Genomic DNA, 13,869 nt, shown 5'->3' on the forward strand with positions numbered 1-13,869 from the left:
GGGGATCTCTTTTCGCAGTAACGACGGGGGGGGGAAGTATGTTGCATTACAGCCGAATACGTGATCTAACTTACTATTGAATGCTCAATCTAAAATGTCACATTCATAAACATTCATAAATTGTTGCAACAATACAACAACAATGAGCGATTGCGGTTTCTTGAACAGCGTACAAACGGCAGGAGCCATCCTCCACTTCCGTCTTTAAATCAGTCACAAAGGCTAGCAATGAAAATAGAAAACAATATGGTCTTTATTTATTAAAATCGTTCATAAAATCGAAATATTTCATGAAATACACGTTCAAAATTATTTTAAATTAAATGCACAGAATTTAAAAGCATGCAACAAAATGAACAAGACAGTTTATTTGATTACATTTAACTGAAGTGTTGACATCTGTGGTATCTTAGTAGTCATCGTGAAATGGATACTCTGGGTGATCAGACCACCTGTTGAGTCAATAAAAGATAAACAGTATTTATTTGTTTATTTCAAGAACAGAAACACAACTCACAGTATGTAGCCTGCCATACTCACATGAGAAGCTCCACAAAACGAATATTCTTGTTCAATCCCTCAATTGCCTTCATCTCAGCATCAGAAAGAGAGAAGTCGAATATCTGCAGTGTTAAGAACAACACATTTGATATATTTCCTGTTTTTCTAGAGGAGCTGTTGCAGGCTCTCCCCAGCATGCTGAATGTTTGTCTAAACTGGTGCAAGACAAACAAACCTGAAAGTTGTCCTCAATACGAGCAGGGTTGAAGCTCTTTGGGATGACCACCACTCCTCGCTGCACGTTGAACCTCAACGCCACCTGGGCTGTGTTCTTGTTGTGCTTTTTAGCAATCGATGCCAGTAGCTCGTCTTCCAACAATGGGGGGCATTTTAGGTTTACCCTGTTGAAACGATTGGCATTTTATAATGATGCAAATAACATTTTCATTAAATGCTACCTTTGTAAGTTCGCGGTCATATGGTCATGAACCCAGTAACTTTTATGAGTTACACATTAACTGAATGTGATAAGTGTAAGTCTATCCCATACCACGAGGCATCTCTAGATGTCCCCAAAGGGCTGTATCCCACAATGACAATGTCCTTCTGCTGGCAGTACTCACGCAACTTTGGCTGAGTGAAGTAGGGATGGCATTCAACCTGTATTAAAAAAAAGGGGGGAAAACACAAATAGTTTTTGTCAGTTGCTGAAGAAAGACTCAATTCTTCATATGAGTCTTAGTCAGTATTTATTTGCCAAGCAAGTCTTCTTAGGACGTAGCTCCAGTTTTATATTCTATTTGTTTAGCATAATAAGTCACTGACTTGGGGCATTTTCGTGTGTTTGTCTGAGGTTTACTCTTTAATCCAAAATTGAATTTACTCTAGAACATAGTGTGCTATTATCCGGTCTCTCTACCTGGTTTGACACAGGCTTGTGTTTGAGCCCAGGTTTGTTTAGGATCAGCTCCAGCTGTCTCTTGTTAAAGTTGGATACTCCGAGAGACTTTATCAGCCCAGCATCTTTGCAAGCCTCCAAAGCCTGTCCACAACATAACAAAAAGAGCACAGTCATAAAGCAACAAATTAGACTTTGAACAGAAATGTTTTAAGGTCACACAACACAGGAAACTGGCCGTCAGCACATTTCTATTCTCTTTCTGTGTCATTGACCTCGGGAGTCTGTGGTTGTGAATAAATGGATTTGTAGACTTGAGCCGAGACAAAAGGCAGAGCTGATTTTCATGTTTAATTATCAAATTATAGTCAGTTTTCTCCTTAACCCATAAGAACCCAAACCAGTTTTTCCTTAAAGGAAAATGATATGGGGATATAACACAGACTGGCTTTTTTTGCTTAGCAACAAAGAAATCCCTTTTTATTTTCATTTCCACAACACATTTCAAAATTATAACTTTTCTGGTTAGTTTTAACCAAAAAATATATTTAAGATTTTTTTTAAAAGACAAAAATGTCTCTTTGGATGATCTTCAGTGCATCCTGAAAACTGCATCATTCAGTCTAATCCTTACTGCAAATGAAAATGAAATTACTTTGAATAAGGACCAAAATAGGATCATTAAATATAGTTTGCTTGTGTGTTTTATTTACTGATATGCAAAAATATTTCATAATACATTTAACTAATAATTTAATCAATTTGACAATATTTTATATTTATTTAAATGTCTTTTGAATTCAACAACAGAACATATTTTAATTACAAATAATTGAATCAGTTAAATCAATTGAGCAGCTCTTTACTAATGTTCTTATTGTGACAAATACGTCACATTGGTTTTTCTGAGATATTTAAAGTGACTACTGTGTCATTGTGGGTTCTTATGAATTTCAAACAAGTCTCACCTCCCATGTTGCACAGAGATCTGTCTTGTGATAAATCCACTTCCCATTCTCATCTTTGGGGTAAAATGTATCTCCTGGCTTCAGAAAATAAAAATATTCAGTAAGGAGATATGATTTGGACTATAATTCACAGCAATGAGTATCAATAAAATGCAATAAAGAAGAAGAAATGGCATACACGCATACCTTAAAGGCTGTGGGCATCTCTACAATGTAGAGGTCGACATAATCCAGCTCTAATGTCTTCAAAGTCTTCTCCAAAGCAGGTCGAACCATTTCTGGGGAATGGAATGTGTTCCACAACTGCATAATCAGTGCAGACGAAAAATGTATTAGTTGTAAACGTGGAGCAGTTTGTTGCAGGCAAAAGCTAAAACTTTTCAGACACTTGCACAAAAAAAAAGCAAACTTTTGCAAACCTTCCCACAGTAGAAGATGTCCTCTCTCTTCACAGTTCCATCTGCAATTTTGTCCCTAATAGCTTGTCCCACCTCATGTTCATTGAAATAGACCAAAGCCCCATCGAGGTGTCTGTACCCTATGTCAATTGCCAATTTGACTGATTCGTATGCAGTTTCTTTAGGGGTCTATCAAAAAAAAAAATCTCATGAGTGATAATATCTTAGAATATCACTCAGATTGAAACGTAATTTTGATATTGTGACTTACATATAAGTTATTCATTAATGTCCAGTAAGTAATCTGGTTAAATAATGTGTCTTACCGTGCGGGGATCCCCATAAGTTCCGAGTCCCATTAAAGGTATGCTGTTTCCGTCACTCAGAGGAATGGAGTGACTCACAGCTGTCAAGTCCATGCTCTTCAAAGTGTGAGTCGTCTAGGGCAAACTTCCCTCAGTGCTACTATTTGTATGTTATTTCAAACAGCTGCGATTAAATATGCCAAATTGCACATATTGACACAGTTTATGTGGCCTGTTTTGCTGCTCTTTGATCACAGCAAAGACTCCTCCCAAATACAAAGATCATTCTCCCTATAGGATCCTCCCACCTTAACTGGCAAATGATTGAGAGAGTGATACAAACATGATATCTAACAGATAAACCAACACAATATAATGCATTCACACGTACAACGAGGATTAATCGTTACTTTTTAAAATTTTAAAATATATAACGTTAAATGGGGCTCAATATTATACACCACTGGTTGGAAAAGTCAAACTTCAATTTGCCTGCCCATAGAATGTAGTTTGGCCCCAACCGGGCACTGTAGCTTTAAAGAACCGTAGTGCCACCTGGGTAATATCTGGTTTGTGTTTTTGCCTTCTGTAAAGAGTGCACAGATGGCCGCCTTTCCCATGGACATATGAGCTTCAAAATACTATGTATGTAGCGTAAATTTAAGTCATAAGTGACTATGCGCTCTTATCTCTCTTGTGGTATGAGTAAGACACGCCTCAAACCGGGGACTTTATTGTTTATGGCTCCTGTAATAAGCTGCTGTTGAATTAGGCTACGATGCTAATTTAGCTTTCAAAACGGAAAGAATTAATAGTTGCACTTCAACTAAAACTGTTATCGCACAGTTTAATAAACCATTTTGTAGGATGAATTGTCCCCGTCTTTAATGTTGTAATGCATAATATCAAGAAAGTGTATTCGCTCTCTGGCTTGTTAAACCAGGAATAGGCTATCCTTTGTTTTCAATCGTAACGCTATACAGATTGGTTGAAAGCGAAGCGGGGCAGTGAAACAAAATGGATGAAAGTGCCGATAATGTTGACAACGACGACATTGTCATTATTGTGGAAAACGAGGCGGAAAGTTTGCCGGCCGAGGAAGAGAGGCTGAAGCCGCAAGGCGCCTTCGGGCTCATGGACACCTGTCCCGTCTGCAAGTTGAGCTTCCACAACAGAGAGCCCAAACTGCTGCCGTGTCTTCACTCCTTCTGCAAGAGGTGTCTCCCGGCCCCCTTCAGGAGCGCAGACCCGAGGCGCGACGCACAAGGTCAAGTCGACACCAAATCATGTGAGAATAGCTCATGTTCATGTCACTCAGTACAAGCAGACGAACAAGTGTTAATTTGAACTCAAACAAAGTAAAACTCAAGCCTCAAACGGCCACATCTATTGCCTATCTCTCTCTGTCTATATTATATTAACCTCCTTGGTGAATTCCTAGTGTCACACCACCCACATATGTGTGTTTGTTTCAAACAATAAAGGCCTGTCGGTGGTTGTGAGCTGACACCAATAACAGTGGATCTTGTCTCTCCTGCTCTAGTGGGTGCCATGCGATGTCCAGTATGCAGGCAGGAATGCTGGGAGATGGACATGCTGGATAATTTCTTCGTCAAGGACTCTGCTGAGGTGCCGAGCAGCACCGTGGAGAAGTCCAGCCAGGTACAGGCCCTAACTGTCCTATCCCCAGCAGCTCGTCTCCAAACAGTTTTTATGACACCCCCCCCTCTTCTTTTTCAATAGTTGTGTATCAGCTGCGACGACAACACAGAGGCGACCGGTTACTGCGTGGAGTGCGTGGAGTTTCTGTGCGTGACGTGTATTGAGGCGCACCAAAGGGTCAAGTTCACCAGGGATCACACCATACGCCAGAAGGAGGAGATGTCTCCAGGTAGTGTGTGCGTGCGTGTGTGTGTGTGTGGTACATGGCAGAAAAACAGCAGTTAGGGTTATACTTTAGTGAGAGAGTGCTGTTAAATATTCAAAGCTCTGCAGTCAAACCAACCAGATGAGTCTCCGTTGATGTCGGCAAACGTTTTCTGGCAAAATGTTGATGGTTGTTTAGTTGTTTTAAAAAAGCTGAGCGAACAATTTAATGTCACATAACTTTACATTTCTCTATGTCCCCCCCCCTCCCCCCCTCCCCTCCATGTATGTATCACAGAAGCAGTAGGTATGTCCACACAGAAGCCTGTGTTTTGTGACATCCACAAGCAGGAGCCACTGAAGCTGTTTTGTGAGACGTGTGACCGGCTCACATGTCGGGACTGTCAGCTGCTTAAGCACAAGGATCACAAGTAGGCCGATTTTTTATCAAATGAAAGTATTGTATTGTTCTATTCATCTTCTATAAATACGAATCCTTTGCAACTGGCAATGGTGATTCAGCTCGTCATAAGATATAAGTCGTCATTGGCTGAACTGGACCAAAAGAACAAGAACAGCCATTTAAAAAAAGATCAACTTTCAATAATGAATGCACGTATTGTTTGTTTTCCAGCTACCAGTTTTTGGATGACGCGTACAGGAACCACAAGCAGCATCTGGAGAACATGACGCAGCAGTTGCAAGAGAAGAGAAAGGCCATCGAGGACGTGTCCAGCTGTATCAGCACCGGGTAAAGTTCTCCTCTACAGCTGGGACCTCATCAGAGTTTATGTTTCTTTGTATCTTCAGATATGAGCATATTACTTGTTACTATTGTATAGTAACAATTTAATCACTTTAAAAACTGATGTTGATGACAATAACATTCATTTTCACAGACTCCATCAAGTGGAGGAAAACCGGAAGGAGGTCACCAATGAAATAAAGAAGTCCATCTGTAACTTGATCATGGAGATCAACAGGAAGGGGAAGATTCTGGTTAACCAGCTTGAGGTACGTTTTTTAATGACGTTTCAAAGGCAGTTATGAAATGTGAAATACATTTTTTTTTTCCATTCATGCCAACGTTTGCTCATAGGCTCTGACTAAAGACCATGAGCTGGGTTTGAAAAAGCAGCAAGAGGACGTCAACGCTCTGAGCAGGCACCTGGACCACGTCATCAGCTTTACTAAATGGGCCACAGCCAGCCACAGCGGGACGGCCCTGCTGTACTGCAAGAGACTGGTGAGTGGCTTTAACATCCAACAGCAGCAACTGTTCCACGCACTCTCTGTCGCCGTAGAAACAGTATGTAAATATATATATCAGTAATTAGTCTGTTCTGTCTTCTAGATCCTTTTCCAGATCCATTACCTGATGAGAGCGAGCTGTAATCCCTCCATCGTCCCTCAGAGTTCTGTTCGCTTTCAGTGCCGCTCTGGTTTCTGGGCCACGAACGTAGACCTTGGTAAGACTTGCACTTCCGTAGAAACTTTATTTTTTTTTATTATTGCTGCATACTGGGAATAAAAGTTAAAAAAAAATGCAAAGTTACTGTTGATCTTTGAGTGATAGAATAACTTCATCAGCAGCTGAGATTCAAGACAAGGAAAAAAAAGAGGAAATTATTTTTTTAATAAGATCGTTCACATAATGAGTGCGCAGCAGTTTGATGGAGAGTTCCATAGAAAGGCTTCCGTTGTTGACGTCATCCTATACTTTGAATCAATCTTTATGCCTCAGTGCGCTCTTGAATGTAGTAAACAAGATAGTTGTTGCATCTCAGTCTTCCAGTGTATTAGTGATATCTGGTCTAAAACCATTTTTTAAATCTTTATGTTTCCAGATAACATAATCTTCTCCTCTCCGTTATCTTCTGTTTTACCACATGTGTGAATACTTTGTCTTTGACAGAGAATGTCAACCTACAGACGGTAGTCTTAAACAGCAGCATTAAGTTCATCAGAGGCTGGAAACACCTGTATGATTTTATTATTTTTTATTTCATTGTCTATCGACCGGTTCTGTTTTGAGATGAGCTGGGGGGACCTGCGCTACATGATGTCATACCTGCTGTGTTCTTTGATGGTTTGCTTGTCTTCTCCAGGTGGTTTGGTTGTAGAAAGGGGCCAGAGCCGGCCGCCCATCACCAACCAGCAGGCAGGTCCCAGAGCAGAAGCGCCCCCTGGAGGTCTTTCCGTCTCGGCTCAGCAGAGACAGAGCACGTTGGCTCAGCTCCAGATGCATGTATATATTATATATATACATATATACATATATTTCTATATATTCATCACAGTCAGTAGTTTTGGCACCGTGACAAGTGAACTTGTTTTGAGGCAGTGAAATATAAAAACACAAAGACGTTGCTCTAGTCAAATTTGTGAAATCGTCCTTTATGCTTCTTGCTCACTACTGTCACATACTGACTATTACGCGTTTATTTGTCATCTACTCCATTGACTGTTATTCCTCTGTCCAAGGTGGATAAGCTTGCCCAGCAGCCCAACAGACAGCCCCCCCCCAACCACTGGTCCTGGTACCAAAATGTCAGGGTCCCAGGCCACCCCGGCCCTCCACCCCCAACCAGGCCCGCCCACGGAGGGTCCCCCTCCTCCCAAGGCCCTCCGAGCTTGGGACAGCCGGGGCGCAGATACGGAAGCTCCTACCCCAACCCTAGAAGCCCCACATCATCCATGCTCCACAACCCAGGATTCCCAGCTGCTCAGGTAGAAAGATAAGCGTGTGCAAACACGTGTGTGTGAGGGATGCCAAACGTGTGTGTGAGGCTCGTCACATGGAGCGTTTTATGGTGAACAGCCACAGTTTAAATGACCAGGAAGGCATCACGTTCCCATCGCTGGTGTTGTCTTCAGCCCACTTCGTGATTTGTAATCACACTTGCGTCATTTCATTGACGTAAATGTTGCTGTAACAGTTTTGATAAAACATTATCTTATGAAAGTGGGTGAATCAAGTTGTTTATTCTATTAGATTATATTTATCTCGCTTCTTGTATCAGGACTTCATTCTTAAAAAACATTTAATTCTATTGTCACTGTGTAATAATAGCAGAATGGTATTTATTACTGTTAAACCCTTTAACCGTTTACCATCTTCAATCAGGAAAAGTCTCTTACAATTATTTTTTAAACCTACCCACCTTTAAACTGTTCATTTCAACTTCAATTCTTTTCTTCCTCTAGTCTCTGAGAGATCTGATCCATAGCTCCAGCTTCCCCCCTAAACCCATGGATGTGTTGCAGGGTACGTCCCGCTACCAGCAGCCCCTCTCTGCCGGAGCAGCTACACAGATGTCACTACAACAGGTTGGTGGGAGAACGTCTCCAGTCTCTCATGATCCTGGAGAGAAAGTGCTGTTTCGGCTGGTTTTGTGTCACTTTTATCGAAGCAGCAATTACACGCCGTTCTTGTTCTTGTTCCCTAAAGCGCGGCCTAACGGAGTCCTCCTTCCTGAAGAGGAGTGAGGCCGGTGGATCTGTCCCCTCCATCACCATCTCTATTCCCAAACCCAGCTTCGGTCCGAGTCTAGCTGCAGCAACTGCAGATAAAACCAGCGCGTTTAATCACACTGCAGGTCATTATCGCTGCTCTGATTCAACAACGGCCCCAAAGATCTTATCCTGTGTGAAAATGTGTCTTTAATTTAGGACGACTTCCAAACCGTTTTAAAGATTTATTTTCCTCTTCTCTCAAGCTCAAGCACGGCAGAACTCCCCAATGGCCAAACCGTCTTCCTCAGACAGAGGCACGGGGTAAGAAAAGATCCTAAAATCTCCCCTCCTCCTCAGAGTTCCTCCCTTCCTCCCATCTTTAGATTATTACTGATCTTTTTCCCTCGTGTTGTTTTGTCTGTGCTTGTTAACTAGATAGATGCGTGGGAGTTGATATGTGATTAAACGTCTACGCACAACGCTGAAATGACATCAAATGATGTCATGTTTTCACAGCAGTTGTCTGTAATCAGCCTTCAGTCTTAACACTCCACTCTGTTGTTCCAGCCTGCAATTTAATTGCTTCCCTGAAATATCAGCTTTCATTTAAAGATATAAATGAATAAAAACGATGTCCCTCTTGTCATCACATTTATGTTGATTCAGAGGACAAACTTTAAACACACTCTTTTCTCAACTATATCCTGGTCACAATCTTCCCCTTCTCTCTCTCTCGCTCGCTCTTCGTTGAAGGACGACTTCCTGGAGGCAGAGCTCTGAGCCTCCGTCGGCCCCCTCAGCCAAGCGACGGCGAAGGTTGTCCCCGGGGCCCGTCATCGTCATCAAGGACGAACCAGAGGACGAGGATGATGTTCGATTTGTAAGAGAATTACTGGGGCACGAGGCCAGAATGTCCTGCTAATGTCCTGCTCACTGTCCCATCTGTCTGGGTTCTGTTTCTCTGAGTCATTTTACTATAAAGCAAGGAATCTCAAGAGAACTGCTCATCCGGGCTACTTCACACTTGGCGGGTGTCCTGCTGGAGATCCAAGGGAGTACTTGTGTAGAATTTGGTGCAATTTGGACACGCGTCACGTTCAATTTGAATACATTTAAGTGTATAAACAAGTGCTCAGCAGCGGGGGCGGGCCTTCGGGGGTCTGCAGATTGAGTCCAGCATGTAGTTGGCAGCGGGCAGACCACGGGTCATTGACAAAGCTTCACTGTATTAAACTCTGTCTTCATACGAGCGAATAGCTAATTGGAAGCAGAATAGAACCAGAGGAAGCCGCCACTTTCCCCCCCGTGTGTAAGACTGTATTCCCCGCTTGATTCCACGCTATTAATACAACTTTAATGCTATAATAACACTTTATAACTGCAGTGGTTATGTCAAAACCGAGTGACGCAACTCTGTCATGGCAGGTGTGTGGTGGGGACACAAGGAAGCGCAGAGTTCAGAAGTTTGTTCGTTTGAGCGCCACAGGCCGAGCATTCGGGCCCGCTGCGAACAGGCATGTTTCCGAAAGGGGCACTGCACCAGTTTTATTCCAACTGCATGTGTCCTACATCTTCATTTGCCCCACAGGTGCAGTCCAGCGTCGGCTCCAGCCTGCCCGACAGCAGCACCGGCGCTCAGTCCAAGCCTCGGCAGCAGCTAAAGGTATCCGCACCAGTCCCGGCGCCCGGAGCGGAGGCCGGAGCGGAGGCCGGAGCGGAGTCCAGCAGAGCGGTCAAAGAGCACGGTCCGCAGCCCGCAGCGCAGCCCGAGTCCGAAAAGAGAGCGGAGCCGGAGGAGGACCCTAACGAGGACTGGTGCGCCGTCTGTCAGAACGGGGGGGAGCTGCTCTGCTGCGACAAGTGTCCCAAAGTCTTTCATCTGGCCTGCCACATTCCCGCTCTGAATGAGTCCCCCAGGTGAGAGACGCGTATCTCAAAACCAATGAAGCTTGTATTTAGTATTTAAATTTCTTGCAGACAGTTATTATCGAGGTCTTTATTGTTTTTAAATTTGTGTTACCGGGTGGTCGTACATCTGAAAACACAGTAAACAAATTAAGGACAATATTTAACCAAAAAAGGTTTTTATAGGACTTTTTATGATATTCTAATGCAATTCTTGCATTTCCTGTCGTCAGACTCGAACGGTACTTCTCCAGGTTTTACTCTGTTAGAAATTGACGGATGATCCAAAATGAACATTGATGATGGGGACTCTGATGAACCTGTTCTCCAGGTCTTTTCCATGGCTAACCCTGGGCGGTCTGATATGATCCTATTCAGCAGTAGCGTGCCGACCCATGAGCCCTAACAGCTTCTCCTGTCCTGATGTCTCTCCACAGTGGGGAGTGGTTCTGTTCGCTCTGCCGGGACCTCGCCTCTCCTGAGATGGAGTACGACTGTGACAACAAGGATGACCCGGTCTCTGAGGGGTTCCCCCCTATTGGAAGAAGGGTACGCTCACTCAGCTGTTTTATTTAGTTTCTGTGCATGATATTCTTCATTACTTAAGCCTCGTCGTTCTGCTTTTCCATCCAAGTCTCAGCCTCTTGAGGAAGACAATTTCCTCTCCACAACCCGATCACTTAAATGTTTGGTCTAATGCGTCCTCTTCTTCTGATATGCAGAGGTGTGAGAGGCTGCTCCTACGTCTGTTCTGCAATGACTTCAGCACGGACTTCCAGCAGGCTGCTACTCCATCAGTACGTTTTTAATGTCAATAAATTAAAAGCTGCGCTGTTTCTTGCTGATACTTACTCTAATCGATGGGATTTCAACAATAGAGAAGTTGCCTAAAGGTGAAATGTCTTAGTTTAGTTTTTTAAATCATAATTGAAAGGGTTGAATTGCTACCAGAATCCAGCATACATGTGTTATCATTGACTTGTAGTTGTGTTTAGTACAAAACAATTTGTCTGAAAGTGGATATTTTTTAGAGAGGAAATACGATTGTCGTATCAGTTATATTTGGTGCTTGAATTGTTTTTTTTTTTAATGTAGGAGACAAAGCGGTACAAAGAGCTGATCAAGACCCCGATGGATTTGTCGATTGTCAAGAAGCGACTGGAGTCGAAGTCGCAGGAGGGAGACGGTTATAACGGTCCGGAGGGGTTCGTCGCAGACGTCCGGCTCATATTTTTCAACTGCGTAAAGTACTACAAGGTAAACATCGCTCGATATGAGTTCTCTGCGAAATGATTGTCGCACAGTAAAGCTCATACTCTTTCATTTCTGTTTCTGTGCATTGATCGTACAGGCGACCTCCGAAGTGGGGAGCGCAGGCTTGTACCTGGAGGACTACTTTGAGGAGCAGTTGAAACTGATCTACCCAGATACGCTGTTCCCCGGAGGGAGGGAAGAACAGATGATCCCTCCCCTGGAGGAGGAGATAGACGAAGAGGAAGAGATGGCGGCGGAGGGCACGGCTCCCGTTGACGACGACAAACCACAAAGTCCCGCGGGAAAAGGGATCCCGCCTGTGGAGGAGGACTTGCCGCCTCTGGAAGAAGCAGCGGCCCCTGCGGAGGAAGAACAGTCCAAAGCGGAGGAAGAACAGTCCGAAGCGGAGGAGAAGGCGGTCGACGCGAGGGAAGAGGGGGCGGACGACAAGGTAGCAGCCGCTGAGGGGGACACGCCTCCCGCAGAGGGGGGCATGCCTCCCGCAGAGGAGGCGGAGCAGGAGGCGGAGCAGGAGGCGGAGCAGGAGGCGGAGAGTCCTTCGAAGGAAGCGGAAAGCTCTCCAGCTGCTGATGGTGAAACAAAAGAAGAGGAGCCTCCCAAATCCCCAAAAGAGGAGAGCCCTGGGCTCCCCACAGACACGGCTGTGGAACCGCCCGAAACCCAGGAGGAGTCGGCTCCCGCAGACTCAGCGAAAGAGGAGAAGGAGGGATAGATCACAGCAGAGAGACGCTGTCGACAAGATGGATGATTTCAGTCTTCCGCAGAAGTGGCCCCAGTGGGGACCGACATTTGCTGCAATCAGACATTTCGCAATCACAATTATTTTGTAATATGTTACATTTGCAATAGGAAAAAAGGTACTGCTATGCTAAATAGACTTATTTAGGAGCAGTCATGCAGTAGATGCACAATGGAGGGAGTAAATGAGCTTTTTTCGCTGGACAGAGGTTACAATTTTACTGTAACATAGGTTGTTGTTTTCTGTAATGACAAAACTGAAAAGCACACGAAAAATGGTTTTCTTAGTCATGAGACCATTTGTAAGTCAACATCATCAAATTGAGAAAGGATTTTGGATTAGTAATGCATGCAAGACGTCTCGATGTAAATAGCAATGCCTCCATTTTGGTGTTTATAGACTTTGGCTGTCTTGCACTAGCCATTGGGCTCATTAACAAATTGCGTTTTATTGCGTTTTATTATATATTTTTTATTTTGTTAGTATTGTATTAAAGGACAGCTGTATGTACAAATAATGGGATTTTTTTTTTTTTTAAGTATGCTGCTTGGTTGTTTTAGAACATTTTAAACCTCAATGTTTTATCATGAAGCAGCCTTGTTGTTTTTTTATTATCAGGAGAACAATTCTTCAGACTTTACTGCTCGCACTAGGAGATAATTCAGAGACATGATTATCACCTTCTAATCATCAGTGTGTGTTCTCCCAATTGTGTCCTTGCTCTTCTGCAGCATGATGACTTTTACATAAGATTAGGCCGACGCCTTGTTGTTTAGCTGGTTTCCCTCACTGAAAGCAATGAAAGTGAGGACCCACAGAACGAACTGGAATCTGGAACTCGCATGACGTCAAACTGACACTTCAACTTCAGTATAGATCACTTTGTCTAATATGAACACTTTTATTATTTATTGAGGACACACAGGAGCTGTAAATGAACTCTGCAAACAATGTTATTACCTGCATTTACAATATTTGTAATAAACAGGGTGAAATAACGATCCTACTTGTTCTTTGCTCTCACTGTCATCTTTATTCTGTTTATTTATTTTTATTTTATTCTTTGAGATAATGTAAGATGCTGCAACCTGAAAAAAAGATGAGGTTCTTAAACCTTCACAAGGGCTCCCAAGATTACTTTGAGGGGCCACGAGCTGATTAACAGAAAATGAAAACAGAATATATATATATATATATATATATATATATATATTTCTAACCATCTAACTTCAGAAGCTCTGCTCTGAGGAGCGAGGATGCACGAGAGCAGCTTCCCAGGAAGTGTTTTACGGGCTGACACGCCCCCTCATTGCTAATCAGTTATTTGATTGGACGCTGCAGCCGATCGGACTGATCGGATTGTTCTCGACATCACTGGAGTTTCATACTGAAGACAGATCACAGATTAAAGTCAAGTTTTATATTTGATTAGTTTTCTGATTCACCATCTGGATAAAATAGATGTTCATCGTAGGTCTGAACAACTTTCTTCATTTATTAGAAATATTTGTCTTTTCATGATCTGATAATTCCCTAAATAACTTGTATTATGGATGCA

At 43.1% G+C, this 13,869-nt stretch overlaps 2 protein-coding genes across 4 annotated transcripts; one reads left to right on the forward strand and one right to left on the reverse strand.

Annotated features, from left to right (window-relative positions):
- Positions 1-235: 235 nt before the first annotated feature.
- Positions 236-3,305, reverse strand: LOC306714211 (aldo-keto reductase family 1 member D1-like). Its single transcript, XM_079184175.1, has 9 exons — positions 3,092-3,305; positions 2,787-2,954; positions 2,554-2,670; positions 2,368-2,445; positions 1,421-1,543; positions 1,052-1,161; positions 737-902; positions 541-623; positions 236-452 (listed from the first exon to the last, which is right to left on the reverse strand). The coding sequence occupies exons 1-9, from the start codon at positions 3,182-3,184 to the stop codon at positions 410-412; spliced, it is 981 nt and encodes a 326-aa protein (XP_079040301.1). The 5' UTR covers positions 3,185-3,305; the 3' UTR covers positions 236-409.
- A 372-nt stretch (positions 3,306-3,677) lies between these two features.
- On the forward strand, positions 3,678-13,269 carry trim24 (tripartite motif containing 24). 3 transcript variants are annotated; one of them, XM_079183454.1, is made up of 19 exons: positions 3,678-4,358; positions 4,614-4,732; positions 4,814-4,961; positions 5,235-5,367; positions 5,571-5,687; positions 5,836-5,950; positions 6,036-6,182; positions 6,291-6,405; positions 7,045-7,184; positions 7,421-7,666; positions 8,144-8,266; positions 8,388-8,535; positions 8,656-8,713; positions 9,146-9,272; positions 9,981-10,309; positions 10,735-10,846; positions 11,020-11,094; positions 11,393-11,554; positions 11,649-13,269. In XM_079183454.1, the coding sequence occupies exons 1-19, from the start codon at positions 4,088-4,090 to the stop codon at positions 12,282-12,284; spliced, it is 3,321 nt and encodes a 1,106-aa protein (XP_079039580.1). In that variant the 5' UTR covers positions 3,678-4,087; the 3' UTR covers positions 12,285-13,269. The 3 variants fall into 3 exon arrangements, with proteins under 3 accessions (XP_079039580.1, XP_079039581.1, XP_079039582.1); XM_079183455.1 differs by having other exon boundaries at positions 5,238-5,367; XM_079183456.1 differs by having other exon boundaries at positions 3,678-4,337.
- The last annotated feature ends 600 nt before the right edge of the window (positions 13,270-13,869 follow it).

Source organism: Pholis gunnellus, assembly GCF_910591455.1.
Source record: "Pholis gunnellus genome assembly, chromosome: 22".
NCBI classification, from domain to species: domain Eukaryota; kingdom Metazoa; phylum Chordata; class Actinopteri; order Perciformes; family Pholidae; genus Pholis; species Pholis gunnellus.

Excerpts from the sequence above, each read along its gene's own strand:
- LOC306714211 (XM_079184175.1), bottom strand. The coding sequence starts at position 3,184 with ATGGACTTGACAGCTGTGAGTCACTCCATTCCTCTGAGTGACGGAAAC. Across the intron at positions 2,671-2,786 it reads ACATCTTCTACTGTGGGAAG|TTGTGGAACACATTCCATTC; the intron begins GTTTGCAAAAGT and ends CTGATTATGCAG. Across the intron at positions 624-736 it reads GTATTGAGGACAACTTTCAG|ATATTCGACTTCTCTCTTTC; the intron begins GTTTGTTTGTCT and ends TTAACACTGCAG.
- trim24 (XM_079183454.1), top strand. The coding sequence starts at position 4,088 with ATGGATGAAAGTGCCGATAATGTTGACAACGACGACATTGTCATTATT. Across the intron at positions 5,951-6,035 it reads TTCTGGTTAACCAGCTTGAG|GCTCTGACTAAAGACCATGA; the intron begins GTACGTTTTTTA and ends GTTTGCTCATAG. Across the intron at positions 8,714-9,145 it reads TCCTCAGACAGAGGCACGGG|GACGACTTCCTGGAGGCAGA; the intron begins GTAAGAAAAGAT and ends TCTTCGTTGAAG.